Source organism: Acinonyx jubatus, chromosome E1 (assembly GCF_027475565.1).
Source record: "Acinonyx jubatus isolate Ajub_Pintada_27869175 chromosome E1, VMU_Ajub_asm_v1.0, whole genome shotgun sequence".
Lineage (NCBI taxonomy): Eukaryota > Metazoa > Chordata > Mammalia > Carnivora > Felidae > Acinonyx > Acinonyx jubatus.
Window position 1 is genome coordinate 54903975 of NC_069397.1, and position 18314 is coordinate 54922288.

General features: G+C 56.7%; 1 protein-coding gene across 9 annotated transcripts; it reads right to left on the minus strand.

The window, feature by feature from the left end:
• Window positions 1–616: 616 nt before the first annotated feature.
• EXOC7 (exocyst complex component 7) lies at window positions 617–17366 on the minus strand. Of its 9 annotated transcripts, XM_027052451.2 has the most exons (21): window positions 17209–17366; window positions 16952–17017; window positions 15655–15839; window positions 15359–15464; window positions 12990–13212; window positions 10741–10908; window positions 8218–8310; window positions 7221–7289; window positions 6144–6289; window positions 5724–5876; window positions 5375–5473; window positions 5003–5065; window positions 4704–4770; window positions 3998–4036; window positions 3232–3297; window positions 2819–2939; window positions 2492–2587; window positions 1523–1586; window positions 1273–1314; window positions 1031–1164; window positions 617–791 (listed from the first exon to the last, which is right to left on the minus strand). In XM_027052451.2, exons 1-21 carry the CDS (start codon window positions 17266–17268, stop codon window positions 689–691), a joined length of 2163 nt encoding a protein of 720 aa, XP_026908252.1. In that variant the 5' UTR covers window positions 17269–17366; the 3' UTR covers window positions 617–688. The 9 variants fall into 9 exon arrangements, with proteins under 9 accessions (XP_026908252.1, XP_026908255.1, XP_026908254.1 ...); XM_027052454.2 differs by lacking the exon at window positions 8218–8310 and having other exon boundaries at window positions 17209–17365; XM_027052453.2 differs by lacking the exon at window positions 7221–7289 and having other exon boundaries at window positions 17209–17365.
• Between the last annotated feature and the right edge of the window lie 948 nt (window positions 17367–18314).

Consider the following 18314-nt stretch of genomic DNA (forward strand, 5'->3'; position numbering starts at 1 on the left):
CAGGAGACAGGGGCCTGAGTCAGGCCACATAGGGTAGCCAGGCTTCTCAGAACTCCTTCTGCAGGGTGCTGGACCCTAGAGACCACGGAGAGAGGGCACTCCCACTCCAGTCACCCAGGGGATGCCTAGGAGGCAGAACACCCCGACTTCCAGGCTGTGGGTGAGGGGGAATACGTTTTCTGCACCGAATCCACGAGTGGGTCGGTCCTGCTTGTTTTTTCGCCACACCCTCTGGCTGCGCTGTGGCCTGCCCCTCACTGGGCCCTACCGACATTTCTGGGCTCAAGGGGGCGTTCTCCACCCCCAGCTCTGAACTGGGCCAGCGGTGGGCTATTCACTCTCCTGCTCTTGTACACATGAGGCAGCTGTGGCTATAGGCCTTGGTCTTTCTTCTTTGTCCTTTCCTGTCTGGAAGCTAGCATGTGGCCCAGGGAGGCTCAGGGTCACAAAACCTAAGGTGTGAGGGAACCCCAGGGTTCTGGGAGAGTGGTGGTCTGGGGGGCTCCAGGAAGAAATGCAAACCAGGACCCCAGGGCTCGGGGACAGGGCGCCGGGCTGGGGAAGGGGTGGAAAAAGGCCCCTGGCCCCAAGGATGTCAAACTCACCAGGCCCAGAGGCAAGTTAACACTGGTTTATCTGTCCAATAACATGGCTGACCTGGCAGAGCCAGGCAGGAGCAGTAGCAGGCTCAGGCAGAGGTGTCAAAGAGGCGCTCGATCATGTCGCCCACCTGTTCCACACGGTACTTGATGTACTTCTCAGGGTTCTTGGTGAAGGGCACGCTGCCATACCTGACCAGGCACTGAGGTCAGGAGGCAGGCTAGCAACCCCCCAGGTCGGTCTCAACCTAAGGCAGTCCTGACAGGGCGCCCCTGAGTGACATCCCCGTCTGCCCCCCAGCAAAGCCCAGGGCGCCGGCTCTGCCACCCACACCCCCCAGCCCCTCCGTGGTTTTTTGGAAGGAGAGCAGAGACCCAGCGAGGGGGAGCGAGGGGCGTAGGGCTGGGAAGGTGGGGACCGGAGGGCTCACCTGTGCAGAAAGGCCCCATAGGTCTCTCTGACGATGTTTTTCTGAGCTTGGCGAATCTTGTCTCTCTGCTCCGTGTCAGGAATAGCCCAGGCCTTCTGGATTTTGCACAATTCTTCAAGGCCATCGTTGAAGCCCTGGCCAGCAAAAAGGTGGAAATAGAAGCGACCCAAACACAAAGACTCTGGGTCTGTGTCCCTGCCACAGCAGCGGGAAGCAGTGGAGGGGGGAGGACCCCAGCTTACCTTGAACCGCTCCTTGATCATCTGCCGCTCCTTGTCCCTCAGCTGGGGGTGGCGAGAGAGGGCAGAGAAAGCGTCCCTCAGAGCAGAGCCGCCCTGCCACTGGCTCCTTCCCCAGACACCTGAGCCTGGCCCTTTCTCCCGCTGCCCTTTGCTCGTCCCGGCGGAATGCTTGTCCATTTTTCACCCAGAGACGTGACAACCAGTATCACATCTGCTGGACAACCCTTCCCAGCCCGGGCCTTCCGCCCACCTTGACTCCTGGTTGGAATACAGGTAGATTCTTCTCAGCGATGTAGTCAGTCACCTTTAACCAGCTGCCAGGAGGGGAGAGAAGCGGAAGGCAGAGAAGGGATAGCTTCAGGCTGCTGCTGCTTCCCAGGGGCTGGTTTGGGGTGTGTGTGTGTGTGTGTGTGTGTGTGTTTAATGTTCATTCATATTTGAGAGAGAGACAGAGTGTAAGCTGTCAGCACAGAGTCCGAGGCAGGGCTTGAACCCACGAGCCGTAAAATCATGACCTGAGCCGAAGTCGGATGCTTAACTGACTGAGCCACCCAGGCGCCCCTGGTTTGTTTTGCTTTTTAAATCTCTTGATCTACTGAGTGAGGGGGAGGTCAGCAATCAATTGGGGTCACAACCAAGCAGAACACAACTGAGATTTTTCCTTGGAAAAAGAAAACGTTCAAGCTGCTTGCTTTTAAGAACAAGAAACGGAATTCAATACGTTGAACAGATACAACCAGCTACACTCACATCGATTTCACGGAGCCTAAGGGTGGAGAAGCAGATGAGAAAGAAAGGAGGAAGCAGAGGACAAAGGAAGGAGGGAGACCGCTCACGGAAAGAAACGCGCAAAAAGAGACCCGCCAACCAAGAGGAGCAGGGAGGAGGAGCAGAAGGGGTGCCGCAGAGCGAGGCTCCGCCAGTTCAAGAGCTCTCGCAAACTCGCTCTTTGCCTGGCCTCACATCCCCTTTCGATCCTTCTTAGCCTGCAGCCCTGGCAGCCCACCCTCCGGGGAGGCTGGCCACAGCAGCCCCGAGGACAAGGGCTGCGGTAGGGGAGGCGGCTTCCCTCTTCACCCTGCCAGTGTGGTTAAATAGCAAGTGGCGGACTGGGACTGGGTCCACAGGGGAGCGCATCCCCGTGACTGACCCCACTCTGCCTGAAGCTCGGATAGGAAGAGGGGGTAAGAGGAGGGCGCGGGGGGTGGGGGGAGCCCACCTGCGCTGGTAGGTCTGGATCTGCTGCTCGATGTGCTCCCGGTAGGAGCGCTCGGCAGTCTTCTGGGTCACGGCCACCAGCTGGATCAGCTCGGATCTGGGGCAGGAGCAGGGAGAGAGCAGAGGGGACGGGATCGGCTCTCAGGGCCCAAAGGTGGCCGGCCTCCGCGGCAGCACCGGTGGGGCGTGTCTCACACCACTCCAGGTCCTGGGGCCACAAGGGGTAAGGCCCTGCCTCCCCGCCTGTCCAGGCAGAGGGCACAGGCTGCCCCGCGAGGGTGGGCAGGGGACCGGGGAGAGATATACACCGGCACCTGCCGCCACTCACTTCTCCAGGGCCTTGAGGATGTAGTTGTAGTTGTTGTGCAGGAAGATGGCGCTCAGAGCCGGGTCCTCATACACCTTGGACTTGCTCAGCAAGTTCAACTGCAGGTTGCCCAGGACTTTACCTGCACAGGGAAGGACGTGGCTACATCCACCATGGCAGTCTGACCAAAACGACCCAACCCCTGGGCCGCGAACCGGCTCCTACCCCTCGTCCTTGTCCCTCCCAACTTGACTCCACAAGCATCGGGGGCCCCCTGCCCGCCCGGCCCCTCTGCCCCTAAGTCGGAGGTTGGGTTACGATCCCAAAAGCCAAGGGTGCCCAGGAGTGGACCGGCAGTAGCAGGAGAGCACGAAAGAAGGAAGAGGCGGCGGATATGGGGGCGGGGGGCTCCTGGCCGGCCAGACCGCACTCACAGATGTACGTGCTCAGCAGGCGCTTGCTGAACTCAGAGCTGTAGCTGGTGGCTGAGGAACTGGTCTCTGGGAGAGGAGAAGGGCAGTTACTGCACTGGTGGCAGCAGCTAGGACCCTCTCCGGCCTTCCCTCGGCCCCAGGAGCCACTGTGGAAACCCTGGGAGGGGCCCCGAGCCTTCCTCGGGTAGACTGGGCGTGGAGGCGCTCGGGGCAGAGCTGGTGTCTGCGCAGCCGCTGGGCTCCCGCCTGCTGCAGGGAGCCCTCCCTCAGACTCTTCCTGGAGCCCAGGGCCAGCCCCTCTGCGGTGACAGGGTGGCATGGTGAACGAGCTGGACTGTGATCAGCAGGAAGGCTGGCAGGACAGGAGTGGGACACCCCGTGCCCCCCCAGCCCCGACTCATGCTGGGTGCTGTCTACAAAGCCCACCTATCCCATTTGTGGGCTCCCCACGGCCTCTGCCCCTTCTCCCCCACTTCCCACAACCCCCTCCACCCGGCCCCTCTGAACAAGCAGAAGGCCAAGGGGGAGGGGGGGTGGACAGGGAGGGAGGGGGCGCACAGGTGCTGGGCTAGCCTGGAGGGGGCACTCAGGGTGTCGCTTGAATAAGCTCAGGGACAGAAAGTGGCCCTGTGGGGAGCTGAGACCATTAGGAGTGCCCCGAAGACACCCATGTCCCCTCCGACCCCCACTCCCCAGTAGGTCCTGAGTCTGTCCAGGGGCCTCTGTCCCCCATGGGGCTACACAGGGGCAGGATGGTGCTGCTTACCTCGGGGGTCTAAAGGAATATTGTATGTGTCCCCGAGAACTACGGAGTGAAAGGCAGTGCACTCAGAGGGGGAGGGGGAGAGACAAAGAAGGAAGGAAGACGCAAAGTGCAAACACAGGTTAGAAACCGTGTCCCCAAGTCAAGCAGACCCCTCCCCGTGACAGCCAGAACACAGACACTGGACCCCTGAAGGCAAGGGAGCATGCAGCGAAGTGGGGGTCCAGAGAACCGCAGGCCAGAGGCCGCTCCTGGCTCCTCGCCCCGAAAACGGACACAGGGGGAGGGCCCGGGGGCCCCAACACATCGGGTTGGTTCTTGGTGCTCAGAAATGCCAACCTCCCCAGCTCCAGTGCCAGGGCAGTGATCAGCGGGTAGACACCAGGCCGGCCCTGAGACGCCAGCCCACGGAACGGTCAGCTGTGTGGGACTAACTGGGAGGACAGGCGAACACAAAAGCAGGTGGAGAAACGCGGAAGGAGGGGCGAGCCAGGCAGGGCATCTCCGACCCAGGGAGTGCCACTCTCCAAAGCCAGGAGGGCAGAAGGAGCAAGAAGGGGGGGAGGCTGGGACAGGAAAGGCACAGTCAAACCCCACTCCACAGGGCTGGAGGAAATCTCTTTCGGAGGTGGCCGGTAACCCCTGTGTTTCCAGACAGAGGGAGGAGTGGGGTATGGGGTAGGGGGCCCCACTGGGAGGTACCGAGTACCTTGGGAGGCCAGCATGGCACCAGCCGTCTCCTGGAAGTCCAGGAGCTGCTGTAGGAAGAGGATGGCCTGTGTGGGGAGGAAAGAAGGTCAAGGGCAGGACCTAAAGGTCAGATTACCTCCCAAACGCATCCCCTCTGACCATTCCAGGGCAAATGCAGGGCCAGGGGTCTGCCCAGGGAATAGGGTGGTCGCAATACTGGGGACGCCAAGTACTTTGCCATGCATCCTGCCACCAGCATGCAGCTCTGGGCCACCCTAGGCCCCCTTCCCTCTCCAGGCGACCTGGGGCAGCACCTACGTTGCTCGTGAGCTCATGCACGGTGCCATCCTTGGGCATGTTGTATTCCTTGTCCGGGTCATTCTGTGGAAAAAACAGCCCAACTTCCAGAACCTGCTCCCGAGGCCTCGCCTCCCTCCCCACCCCGCCCCCAGGCCCCAGGCGGCCCGCTCTTGGTGCCACCTCCTGGCAGACAGGTGTCAGGACACCCGTCAGACACAAAGGCGAGCAAGACGGGACAGGACAAGTGGGGCAGGAGCTTCACCCCTTGGGGGCTCAGGAGCCCCCTGGGAGAGAAAGGGAGGCCAGTGGGTGCTGACAGGAAGCAGGCCCCTGGTGGTCCTGCCCACAGCCCCTAGGGCAGCGGCAGCAGCAGCGGACAGCAGAGAGCACCTTGATGTTGTCAGCAAAGTCTTCCAGTGCCTTGGCTCCGACGGTCTCCATGGAGGTGATGAGGCCGGCCAGCTTATTCTTGGTGCTGGCGGCCGTTCCCTAAAGACGCAAACACAGAGCAGTGGAACCCAGCTCCTTGCCAGCTGTTTCCCTGCCCCTCACCCCAGGGCCTCCCCTCTTGTCCGGTCACCCCGTGAGTGTCTCCATGTGCCCAGGGCCCCTCTGAAGCTGCTTCCACTCACCCTGCGAGCAGAGGTGTTAGGGCGGAGAAGGCGGCTCCCTCGGGAGACTGTGCCAGGCGGCAGGATCCCTCCTCCCCATGTCTCCAGGGGGTTTCCTACCCGCATACCTGGAGCACTTGGTCAAACTCGGGCTTGGTCTGCTTGAGGTGCCGCAGGATGGGGAAGACGGTGAGCACGGCAGAGAAGTCGTGCCGGATGATGGCTTTCCGGGCAGCAGACACGATGTTCTCTCCTTCCAGCATCAGCCCATCCAGCGCATCCTGAGAGAGTGGGGCGAGGGCACAGCTGACAGAGGCGCAGGGAGGTGAGAGCTGGCTCCCAGGGGTGGCAAGGGCTCCCGGAGGGGGGTGGGGGAAGACGGCATGCCCCGCAGAGGCAGCCGGCAATGGGGAGGCGCCCCAGACGCGGTGGTGGCTATGATGAAGGCTACAGATGACAGATCTGGCCCAAACTCAAGCTTCTGCAGTGACAGCTTTTGCTGGGGCATCTGGTCAGGCCCCCGGGAGCAGGGTGGGGCGGGGCAGGACCTGGATCAGGGAGTCAAAGGTCTTTTTCTGATGGTGCTCGGGGATGATGTCCATCAGCAGCTGGTACTCGCTCTGGGCCAGCTTGACGAAGGCGCTGACGCAGTGAATGTAGGCGTCAGTCTCCACGTCCAGCGTGTCGTCTCTCCCTGGGGGGACAGCAGTGCCCCTGAGCGGCTGGTCTGGAGGCAGCCATTCTCCCTGCAGGGCGTGGCGGGGGGTGGAATGGGTCTCCCCAGCTCCTGGCCTGTAGCCCAGGCCAGCAGCACATGGGAAGGAGGTAGACCGTTCTGGCAGAAAGCTGAGAGGGCTCTAGCGGGCCTGACCGGTTCAAGGGGAAAAACGGGGCTGAATCCAGCCTTTGTCCTGGCTTCACTTTCAGCTCTGCTGGACAGTATTTATATCCCAGAGCATCAGGTACTCGAGGTGGTAGGGAGACGGATAAACGGATGCAGAGGCAAGAGCCCTAAATCAGCTTCCTGGCTAAGGTGCACCTGACCCCAGGACTGAGGATGGTACTAGAAAGAAGCCACCCAGCCAGGGTGGGTGAGCAGCAGTGCCCACCCGTCTGAGAAAATGCTGGGCCACTGAAGGCAGTTATCAGCCCAGCCAGACCTTCTAGAATGTCTCAGGCAGCGGTGGGCCATGGGCTATGAGACTAGCCGGCATGGGGTCAACCTTTGAGAAAAGGTGATGTGAGTCCCAGAAAGGGAGGAATCCCTGCCGGTCAGCTGCCCCAGGAGGAGACCCGGCCCCGCTATTGGAGGCTGGGACAGGGGCACCTGCAGGCAACCTGGTCCTATCAGCAAACGAACGGGCTCCGAGTCAGAGCTTTGGAGCTGTTGTTGGAGTCAGATGTCAGGGCTCCCTGCCCTGCGGGGAGCCACCTTCCAAGGAGCAGCAACTTCTCCCCTTGGCCCAGGCCCTGAGAGCCAGGCATGCACTCCCATCTGGAGAGAGGCAAGGAGACCTAGTGCCCAAAAGACAGACTTGAGAGAGAGACAGAGAGGCAGATAGGCCTGGCTCATCCTCAGAGCAGAGCCCTCCTCGGCTGCCCTCGGGCTGGGCTGCAGTACTCACCAGCCAGCGGCCCGTGCTTGTCGTTCAGGGCCTCCGACAGGTGCTTAACTCGGAAATCGTGCTCGTGACCTAGCGAGATGTCGGCCGCACAGACGCGAGCAGCGTTTATCCGGGGGCCGGGTGGGCTGCCCCTCGGGGCCAGGGAAGAAGCCCTCCATCTCCCGGGTGGGGTGTGAGATGGGGTGCAGGGGAAGGGGCGCCGGAGTGGGCTCTGAGCCCCTCCTCTGCCTGGGACCACGTTGGGAACAGCCGTTTCAAGCCTGACTTGCAGTGCCCCAGACAGTCCTTGAGAGCTGCTTCTCCAAGCCCTGAGGCCAGAGAAAGCCTATGGGACCACCAAGCTCTGAAGAGCTTCTGACAGCTGCAGAGGGTCTGATGCTTGGCCCCAGGGGGGTTATCGACCTCACCCTATCAGGGAGAGAGACTCAGCCAGAGAAATGTCACTGCTGCATGAATGGGACAGCCTTCTTTTGTTTCCCAGGGTTATTCTTTCAAAGGAGGGTCAGGTCCACCAGGGCAGGGCTGTCCTTCCTCTGACAGGAGACAAGGAGGGACATGACCTACAGGACAAGGATGGAGAGCCCATCCCCCTTGTGGCTCTCACTCCACTTTCTAAAGCTGGGGAAGGAGGGGGTGGCCCGGAGGCCTAGGCCAGCTTGGTCCTGCCACTGCTGGTCTGAGCGTGAAAGGGCTGCCCATGACAAAGAACTTGCTCTGAGTTCAAATAGGAGACAAGGACAGAGACAGGGAGGGGAGGGAGTAGGAAGCCTCAGGGAGGGCAGAGCTGCCGGCAGCCAGACAGGACCAGGCTGAGGCCGTGAAAGCTGCCCCTGTGCCAGCTGGGACGGGTGGCACCAGGGACTTGCTGTTCCCGCCCCCTGCTTCCCTCTCCAGGACTCTCCCGCGGCCCTCCTGGGGGCTTGGAGGCTCTGCCCTGCCACGAGAGTGGACACATGGAGGAGGAGGAGGGAACAGGAGAGGAACACAGAGTGATTACCTTCCAGAGGAATGAGGTTAGAGCCCCCCTTTTTCCCATCTAGACCATGCTGGGAATACTGTTTCAGAAGGTTCTGAGCCTTACGGATCGTCCCTGTCACCAGAGCCACACAGAGAGGAGATAAGAGGACCTAGGAAATGAGTGAGAGAAAACAGCAGCGGCCCTCCACCTGCCCCCCGCCCTGAGCCCCACACCCGGATCCCCGACAGTGAGCATGCCCACACGCCATCTCTCCAGCAGGCCCCTTCCCAGGACCACCGGAGACGCTGCAGATGGGCAGGAAGGAACAGACACGGGTCGCTCTCCACACGGGGCTCCTGATTCTGCTACTGACCCTCATCGTTCTGGATCGAATGCTTTTTAGAAAGTGCAGCGGGTGAAGGAGAGGAGATGGGCAAAGATCCATCAGGGGAAGCCAAAAATAAAAAACACTACTGAGTGGCATTTAAGTCAGAATAAACCAGGGCTCAGGACGGAGGAGTTGGTGACAAGGCTCTACACCCAGAGGGCACAGCCGGGTTGGCAAAGCCTGGGGACCCCTGGAGGCCAGCAGGCCCAAGGCCCGGCCTGAAACCCCAGGCAGAGTCCCCGGCCCCAGGCATGCTCAGTGCTGGGATGTGGCTAAACAGAGGTCAACAGAAAACAGAACCCGGGAGTTGGTGAGACAGCACTGAGCTTCCTGGGACAGCAATGCCCAAGACGGAAGGCTTGGAGACCCTGAGGCAGCCTGGCCCCGTGCACCAAAGCCACCTGAACCCCCAAAGCAATGGGAAAAAAACTCAGAAGCTAGGATGGGGGGGGGAGGCGTTAACAGAAGCCACGGCACAGAGCCAGAGGGAGGGCAGTAGAAAGGGTGCACGCTCTCGGCATGGGGGGAAAAAACAACAGTTAGTATCACAAGTGAAAACAACAACGAAAACAAAACTGCAGTGCCTACAGCCTCCAGGGTCAGCCACCTCTGCGGGAATGAGACATCTCAGGGCAGAAAATGCGGGCAAATGAAATAGCTTTTAAAATGGACGAGGACAGCTCCCTCGATAATGAAATGCATGGGGAGGGGGGACGAGGTCCTCGTAGCTAACTCTGGTCCATCTTCCCTGGAGACTCCTGTGTCCCCCCACCCCCTCCCATGTCTCTGAACAGAGTCAGGCGGCTTGGGTCCTGGCAGCCCCCTCCCCAAAAAAGCTGGGGGAAAAGGAGCCAGTTCTGGAGTGGCTCATTTCTTTCTGTTTGTACCACATCACAATTAGCTACTAATGACCAGGTTCAGGGCCTCAGTTCAGCATCTGTCTCCCTGTGCTCTCCCCATTCGGCAAGCGGTCCTGCTAATGAGCGAATCAGATTCCTGCCCCACAAGAGACCAGGAACAGATGGGCTTGCAGACAGGCCTCGAGGAGCCTAGATAGCACGCTGCCATGGGTGTGGACGGGGGATGCTGATCGGGCAGCCGCCAAACCCATCAGGCACCCAATTACCGCAGAGACGCTGAGGCTGGTATTAAATTACCGACCAACTGAGGCCTCCCTGCTCCTCTCCTCTGAGTCAGGAATTGACGTCCCAGAGGCCCGATTCCCTAGTTTCCAACATGGGTCCTAACGTACTGGCGGCTGACAAGTCTGGAAACCCCACAGCAACTGCAGGGATCCTCACAGCCAGAGTTTGCTTCTGGGGCCCATAAGCCAAGGACAGATTAGGCCCACTGTGAGCCCCGGCATGGCCAGCCAGCACTCTCGGGCCACTGCAGACCGGGTCCCGGGGCCCCCCCCGACGTGGGCCTGTCAGAGAAGAGACAGGGGAAGACAGCACAGACTGGCCGAGGCAGGCAGCCTCAGAGCCTCGAGGCCCCTGCCCAACCCACAAAGGCACGGGGATAGATTGAATGTGTGCAGGCAGCTGCAGCCCAGCGGGCTGGCTTAGCACAGTCACTGTTTGGAGCCGGGTTTCTAGGTGACCGCTGGGACAGTCACCCTGGCGGGGAGAAGGCGGCGCACTTCCTGCCGGGGCCACCAGGCCCAGCTTCCCCAGCCCTCTGCTCACTTGGGCCCTGAGGGGCATGGGCAGGTCGGGAAGGAATGCCCTACACACAGCCTGCTGTCACGAGACGGGGGGGTCCCCCAGGTCCCCCAGGCCACACAGGGCACGTGCCTGCCGCCGCAGCTCGGCAGTGTGGGCTAAGGTGGAAGAGGCCCCTGGTTTCACGAGCTTTCTCTCCCTGGTGCTGGTCACGGCAGCCCCTCGCCCTGAGATATCCTAGCCTCTCTTTCAGCCGAGGGCTGCAGCTCTCGGCAGCCTGACACAGCCAGGCTTGCCAAGCTGCGGCTGGCACGTGGGGACGTTTCACCTGGAGCACGGAGCCTCGGTGGACGGGGCTCGCTAGGTGGGTAGACACCTGCTCTCTGCCCTGGGTACCTACGGTCAGGGGTCACCGTGAAGAGAGGCTCTGGAGGACCAACACTGCTAACCCCAGGGCGGCCGAAAGCAAGGCAGGCCCCACGCAGCCTTCTGGCTGGGGCGGGGGCTCACCTGGCCTCTTGGTGGGCTTCTTGGTGGGCGTGTCTTTCCTCTTGTTGGGGATAGCAGGGGAGTAGGGCACCCCAGAGGAACAACTGCTCTTCCGGAAGTGTTCCTTCAGGCCCTTGAGGGAGCGGTCTAGCTGGCTGGAGCGAATTTGGTAGTAGACATTCATGAAATCTGGGGAGAGACGGGGTGACAGCGCTGTGGCAGGTCCCTGCCTCTGCCCTGCCATGGGACCCTCTCTCCCACCTCCATATGCAGCATGCAGGGCAACAACAGAGCCCACTGTTTCTGCCCGCTAACCCCTTTGTAGCACCTGCTGTGGCTCCCAGCCACCCACATAGCCTGATCCCAAATCAGGCTGTTTTTAATTTTTTTTTTTTAACGTTTATTTATTTTTGAAGGAGAGAGAGACAGAGCATGAGTGGGGGAGGGGCAGAGAGAGAGGGAGACACAGAATCCGAAGCAGGCTCCAGGCTCCGAGCTGTCAGCACAGAGCCGGACGTGGGGCTCAAACTCACGAACCACGAGATCAACACCTGAGCCGAAGTCGGACGCCCAGCCGACTGAGCCACCCAGGCACCCCATCAGGCTGTCTTTAGAAAAGGAAAATATCCCCCAGAAAAACCGATGATTACGTTTCAAAGCTACGTTTTTTTTAGATAAAAAAATAGAAAACTAACATCCAGATTCACCTTGGTAAGGGGACAAAGGACGTGAGCAATTGACAGGAGGCAAAGAGACAACGGAATGTCTTGGTGAAGGAAAAACACGCTCTATCTTTAGCTGTTAATGAGGTGCAAATTAAAAAAAAAAAAAAAAGGACTGTGACAGCCCTAGATGCGATAAATGAAGTTAATGAAGACGAAAGAGCCATGGGACCGTCGTGGGACTGTCAACTGGCCCTACTGACCTGGAGAGGAGCTCACAATGGCAGAAGGTTACAGATCTGTTTGGGCACTTCTATCCAATAATTGCGTCTTTGAGAAAACGCCCAACAACTCCCTACGTAAGAAAAGCAACCCACACAAGTATGCTTACTGCAGCACTATTTATCAATACCAGAAAACGGGCACATCCAAAAACTCGAGTGAGCAAGGAAACACGCCATGGTACATTTCAGCAGGTCCCAACAAATGGGTCACGAGGAGCCCCGATGTAAAAAATGGGCCAAAGCACAGAGGCTCTGGCTGAAGGGTGCTGAGGGGTCTGGAGGCTATGCACTGGCCTCCCTCTTCTCCCCGGAGAGCCCCTAAAAATGCCCCGCCGACCCCGAGGCCCCCCAAAGTGCAGCTTATGAGCCATGATGGGTTCACAAGGTAACCACCTGTAGCCCTGAGACCTGTCACCACGCAGTCCGTGAAGGAAGGAGAGGGTAACAGTAATGCACACTGACAGCGTGTGTGTACATGCTAACAAATAGAAGGAGGGCTTGGGGGGGCTAAAAAACCTTAAAATTGAATATTCGTTGGAGTTTTTGTTTTCTAAAATTTTTGCTTGACTCAAGATTTTTTTTTTTTTTTAAATTCTAGGACCGGCTAAAGAAATGACGTTACCACCATACCGCAGAACATATGCAACTGTTAAAAAGGACAAAGGCTTTCTGCACTACTTGAAGTCTGTGACTGGGGGCGCCTGGGTGGCTCAGTCAGTTAAACGTCCGACTTCGGCTCAGGTCATGTCTTGGTCAGGTCAAGTCTTGCAGTTCACAGGTTCGAGCCTCGCACTGGGCTCTGCACCAACTGCGTGGTGGAGTCTGCCTCAGCTCCTGTCTCCCTCTCTCTCAAAAATAAATAAACATCGGGGCGCCTGGGTGGTGCAATCGGTTGAGTGTCCAACCCTTGGTTTCGGCTCAGGTCATGATCTCGCGGTTCATGAGCTCAAGTCCCGTGTCAGGCTCTGTGCTGGCAGGGCAGACCCTGCTTGGGATTCTCTCCCTCTCTCTCTGCCCCTACACCACTTGCTCGCTCTCTCTCTCTTTGAATAAATAAGTAAACTTTAAAAAAATAAATAAACATCGGAATCTTCATAACTAATCAAAAAAGTAAAGAAATAGGAGATTAAGGTATATAAAGAAAAGCCTGAATTTGGCTACATTCACAATTTGACACGTAAACTGTAGATTATTGCTCATGTGTGATTTCCTACGAACCTCCTTTTTATTAAAAAAACAACAAAATCCAGATGGATTAAAGAAATAAACGGGGAAAAAAAAAAAAAACCCACTCCGTCTGGCCTTGTCACCTGGGCCCTCTCACCTTGGTTGCGGCCGTATTCCACCAGCCAGCGGGAGATGCGGATCACATCCTGGAGCACTCCCTCGGGCAGGTGCTCCAGGGGCACCTCCTCCTGGACCTCCAGCTCGTCCTCACCGCTGATCAGATCCAGGATGAGCACAGGGGAGACAACCTTACTGTGCCTGGTCATCAGGCTGCGGAACTCGGACTCCAGAGACTCCTTCCCCCGCTCAAACAGCAGTTTCTAGGGGGACAAGGGAAGGAAGGAAGGGAGAGGGTTTGAGGCTGCTTCGGCATTCAGCTGGCCCCTCCTCTGCCTTCACTTCCTTTAACCCCGAGAAGAAAGACCATGAAGCCCCCCTTGCTTATGTCTTTGCCTCGTGTTCTCTCAAAGTGTAATTTCACGGGTGAAACTCAAAGTTTTATAAGATACAGGTGCTTCACAAATATTGGCTGACTGTTTTCTCACTGAGCCATTAATGTGTCCTCCTGTCAGAAAATGGTTTGTAGGGGCGCCTGGGTGGCTCAGCCGGTTAAGCATCCAACTCTGAATCTCAGCTCAGGTCATGATCTCACGGGTTCATGAGTTCGAGCCCTGCATCGGGCTACGCACTGTCAGTGCAGAGCCTGTTTGGGGCTCTCTCTCCTCCCTCTCTCTTTGGACCTCCCCCGCTTGCGTTCTCTCAGAATAAGTAAATTAAAAAAAAAAAAAGGAAGGAGAAAATGGTTTGCAAAAGAAAAAAATAGATCAATTGAACCATGTCAAACGAAAAACTTCTGGGCTGCAAAGGACACCACCAAAAAAGTGGAAAAACAGGGGTGCCTGGGTGGCTCAGTTGGTTGGGCGTCCGACTTCGGCTCAGGTCATGATCTCGCGGTCCGTGAGTTCGAGCCCCACATCGGGCTCTGGGCTGACAGCTCAGAGCCTGGAGCCTGTTTCGGATTCTGTGTCTCCCTCTCTCTCTGACCCTCCCCTGCTCATGCTCTGTCTCTCTGTCTCAAAAATAAATAAATGTTAAAAAAAAATTTAAAAAAAAAAGTGGAAAAACAACCCACAGGATGAGAGAAAACGCCTGCAAATTGTATATCTGATAAGGAACAGATATCCAGAACATCCAAGAGAAGAGAAAACATGTGTCCACACAAAGAGTGTACATGAGGGTTCACAGCAATGCTACTCATAATAGCCAAAAAATGGAGAGTCCATCAAGTGGAGAATGGAGAACCAGAAGAATGTGGGCCATCCACACAATTCGGTATTATTCAGCCATACCCAGGACTGAACACTGACATACAACACTATGTGCATGAACCTTGAAAACATTATGCTAAGTGAAAGGCAGACACGAAAGGTCACATATTATACGACCCGATTCACATCAGAAGCCTGGAAGAGACAAATCTGGGGAAAGAGAGCACAGACCAGTGACTCGCAGAAGCTGGGTGAACGGGAAGAGGGGTGGAGGGGCATGGCCGCCAGTGGGTTCGGGGTTCCTGTTCGGGTGATCAAAGTGTTCTCAAATCAGTCCCAGGGACGTCGTGCAACTCTGTGATTATAGTAGAACCAGTAAACTGCATACTTTAAGTGAGCAAACGTTATGGTATGTGAACTGTATCTCAATAAAGATGTTTCAAAAATGAGAGAGGAGGGGCACCTGGGTGGCTCAGTCGGGTGGGCATCCGACTTTGGCTCAGGTCATAATCTCGCGGTTTGTGGGTTCGAGCCCTGCATTGGGCTCTGTACCGAAAGCTCAGAGCCTGGAGCTTGCTTCGGATTCTGTGTCTCCCTCTCTCTCTGCCCTTCCCCTGCTCATGCTCTGTCTCTCTCTCAAAAATAAGAAACATTAAAAAAAAATTTAATGGCAAATTTTATATTATGTTTTTTTTTTTTTACCATAGCAGAAAAAACACAAATGCACGTATAAAGATCAAATGCTAAATTTATGGGGCGCCTGGGTGGCTCCGTTGGTTGAACACCCGACTCTTGATTTTGGCTGAGGTCATGATCCCAAGGTCGTGGCAGCGAGCCCTGCATTGGGCTCCTTGCTGAGCACGGAGCCTGCTTAAGATTCTCTCTCCCCCTCTCCTTCTTCCCCTCTCCCCAACTTGTGTTTGCGCACTCTCTCTCTCTAATAAAAAAATAAGTATAAGAATAAAACATATTTATATTTGATATGTAATTTATAGTTCAGTCAAATTATAAAAACATACTAAAAATGTGTTATCTATAATTCCTGAGGCAGAAATCTTAATGCCTACAGTATGCATATCGTATTACCTACTAGTGTTTCTTCCATACGTTCTCTTTTAAGCTGGTCCAGTGTCCCTCATGAGACCAGGACAGGGGCTGGTGTCCCCAAACCTCCCACATTAGCCCGCGGGCCCCTCACCACTTTGTTGAGCTCTGGGCTGTCTGGGCTATTGTCCTGGAAATACTCCACCGCCTTCTGAATCTTGGCCATGCTCCCCAGATACTCTTCCAGCCTGCCTGTGGGGCTGTGAAGGAGAAGAGGTACATTAGCTTGGGCAGTGGAAGATGAAAAGGAACGACCATGTGAATGGTATTTGGAAGAGAAGAGAATTAGCACAGAGAATTCTAGGCTCAAATATTCAAGCCCTCCTTTCGAAAGCCTAGGGTCACTGGCCCAAGAGGTGTTAGCCATGTGACCCTCTGGCCCTAGCTCACCCCTCCCTGATGATTTTCTCAGTGTCACTGGCCACATGGTAGTAGCTGATGACGTGGTCCAGGCAGGATAGAGTCTTCTCAACATTCTCCTGCAGCCGCTGCAGGTTCTCTGTCTGCTTGTGCACAGGGATGATGGAATTCTCCAGCTTCATAAGGCGGCTCTCAAAGGAGGACAGGATAGACACCTGCGGAGGGCAGCCCAGTCTCAGGACTCAGGGTTGTCCCCGGACTGCTTCTACCCACCCACGGGGTCTTTGGCATTTGCTGCCTTTTCTCTGGCTTTCTAGATAATAAAGCCCATGAGGGAAGGGAGAGGGCTTACTTGTTCACCACTGTACCCCCAGCACCCCCCATGTGCAGAGCACAGAGGAGGCAGTCCAGATAAACTGGATGAAGTTTGATTTGAGGGCAGGCCAAGCATCAAATGAACTCCTTCTAAGGTAATCACCCCAGGATGGCTTCCCTTCCACCCTCTGAAGCCAAATCTCAATTTCACCTTCTCTCTGAAGCTTTCCTAGATTGAACGGGAAGTGGTTTCATACAGAGTAGCCTCCAATGCATTGCTCGTACCTTCAAAACCCTCTCTCTCTAAGGGCGAATCTCATTAAATAAGGACTAGAGCTTTATGATTGTGTTACTTAACACATACCCGAGTTTGTATCTACTCAATTTGAGCTTTCCCAGTCTCTTCTAGAAATAAGGAAGGAAACTCGTATTTGTTGAACACCTATTGTAGACCAGGTACTATGCAAGATGCATTCCCATTGGCTCCTATGACCTTCACAGCCACTTTGGGAGGCTGGCATCGTCTCTTAGTAGACGAGTTAACTAAAGGTCAGAGTTACCTGTCAGGAGCCACACACACATAAGACGATCTGTCTGATTTCAAAGCTCCATCTACCCCTAAAGCCCTCTGAGGTGAAGGCTGAGTTTACTCTGCCTCCGAATCTCAGGCTAACCTGGTCCTCTGATCATCACTTGAATTGAGGATGACACAGGACCAGTACTACCTAGCCCACGTAAATCAGTCTCGCTAAATGACTGAGGAAGGGGGAAAGGAAGAATGGACAGCTTGGACAGAAAGCCGAAAAGTCTGCGCCAGCAGGGGCTACGGCATCCCCAGTGAAGAGGCGGAAAAGGGGAAGAGAGCTAGATAAGACACCCACACTGTTGCTAGAGAAACCCTCACATTACCACCATCATAACCCCTGGCCTTCTGTACCGTTACCGCCAGGAAAAGGGCTCTCCCCCAGGGTCTGGAGACCTGCCTGGCCCTCCCACCCGAGGGGTTACTCACCATGTTCTTGGTGAGCTGGTCGCTCTTCTCCAGGCTGTCTCTGATGAAGGACAGCGTCTCTTCCTCCTGGGGGAAGCGGGGGGAGGACATCTCAAGAAGCCGGAGGCTAAAGCAGACCATCGCGTCCAACCTCACGGCCTCGCCCCCAACCCCTTCTCGCAGGGTGTGCTCCCTCCTAGCCCTGTCTCCTCCCTGAGTAGAAGCTCTGGCCCGGATCTCGGCCCCTTCCCTCACCTGCTTCCCAGCCCCAGCCTCACCTGCTTCAGCTTGTCCTCGATCTCCCGCCGCCGGGCGGACGCCTCCTGCGGGGGGATCATCGCCTCGGCCCAGCAGCTCCCACTCCCTTGTGCCTGGCCTCTGCGAGCCTTCTCGGCTCCCGTCTGTGCCACACCCACTTCCGCCTTTGGTCCCTCCCCGGGGCGCGCTGGTGGTGCCATGTTGGGAGTGGCAGTCGGAACTGAGCTTGCGCGGAACTAAGTAACGGGCGGGTGCAGGTGGCCATCTTGGGTGTGGCAAGGGCGGGTTGCCTGCCTTGTCCTAAAAGGTTCACAAGTGGCGTTGTATTGCGCGGCCGGCAGGACGGTGACAGCTCGTTTGCCGTTTTCGTATGCATGCTGACCCTTTGGACAAAGGCCGCTGAGGAAGACCACAAATTTGTTTCCCTAGACCGCATTTTGTGTCCAGGCACCGATATCGCGTTCCCCGCAGACCGCAGCACGAAGCGTGTCACACCGCAGGCCCCAATGTGTGGCCATTTAATGAACTAGGGGCTTGCGTAGTGGCTTCTTCCTTCGTTCCTACAGTACGCAAAACTTTATGGAGCGGGCCGTGTGTGCAAGCCCCGGACTGGAAGCTGGGGACAGAGTGATCGCTCATGACCCGGGTGTCAGCCATAATCATAATCCTGGCTTGTGTGGGGCAGGCCAAATTCCAAGCCGCACCCTACAGCAGCAGTTTTGGAGAGTGCTCTGGTTTTATTTGTTGGGGGCGGGGAGGGGGTTAGGGAGGAACCAGGCTGCGGGTAGAGAAGGGTCTTCTGCTGGGAGCTTACCTAGATCGGGAAAAGGTACAAGGGGGAAGGCTGAAAGATCCGAATCCTGCCTGAGGGCTTGAGGCCCAGCATCTTAACTATTATCAGTTAGGGAAAGATGGGCGCCTGTCTGCAGGGATTCAGACCCACAGGGAGCATTTTTCACAGAGGCTTTGGGGCAATGAGATAAGGCTTGGAAGGCTGGCAGGGCCCCTTCTCCAGAGTTCCAAAACATCCTAACTCCTCTGCCCAGAACTTCCACTAACCACAGCTGCAGGGGCCCTGCGTTCAAGGTCCCTGCAGAGCGCTGGATGTTCTGTATTCACAAGACTC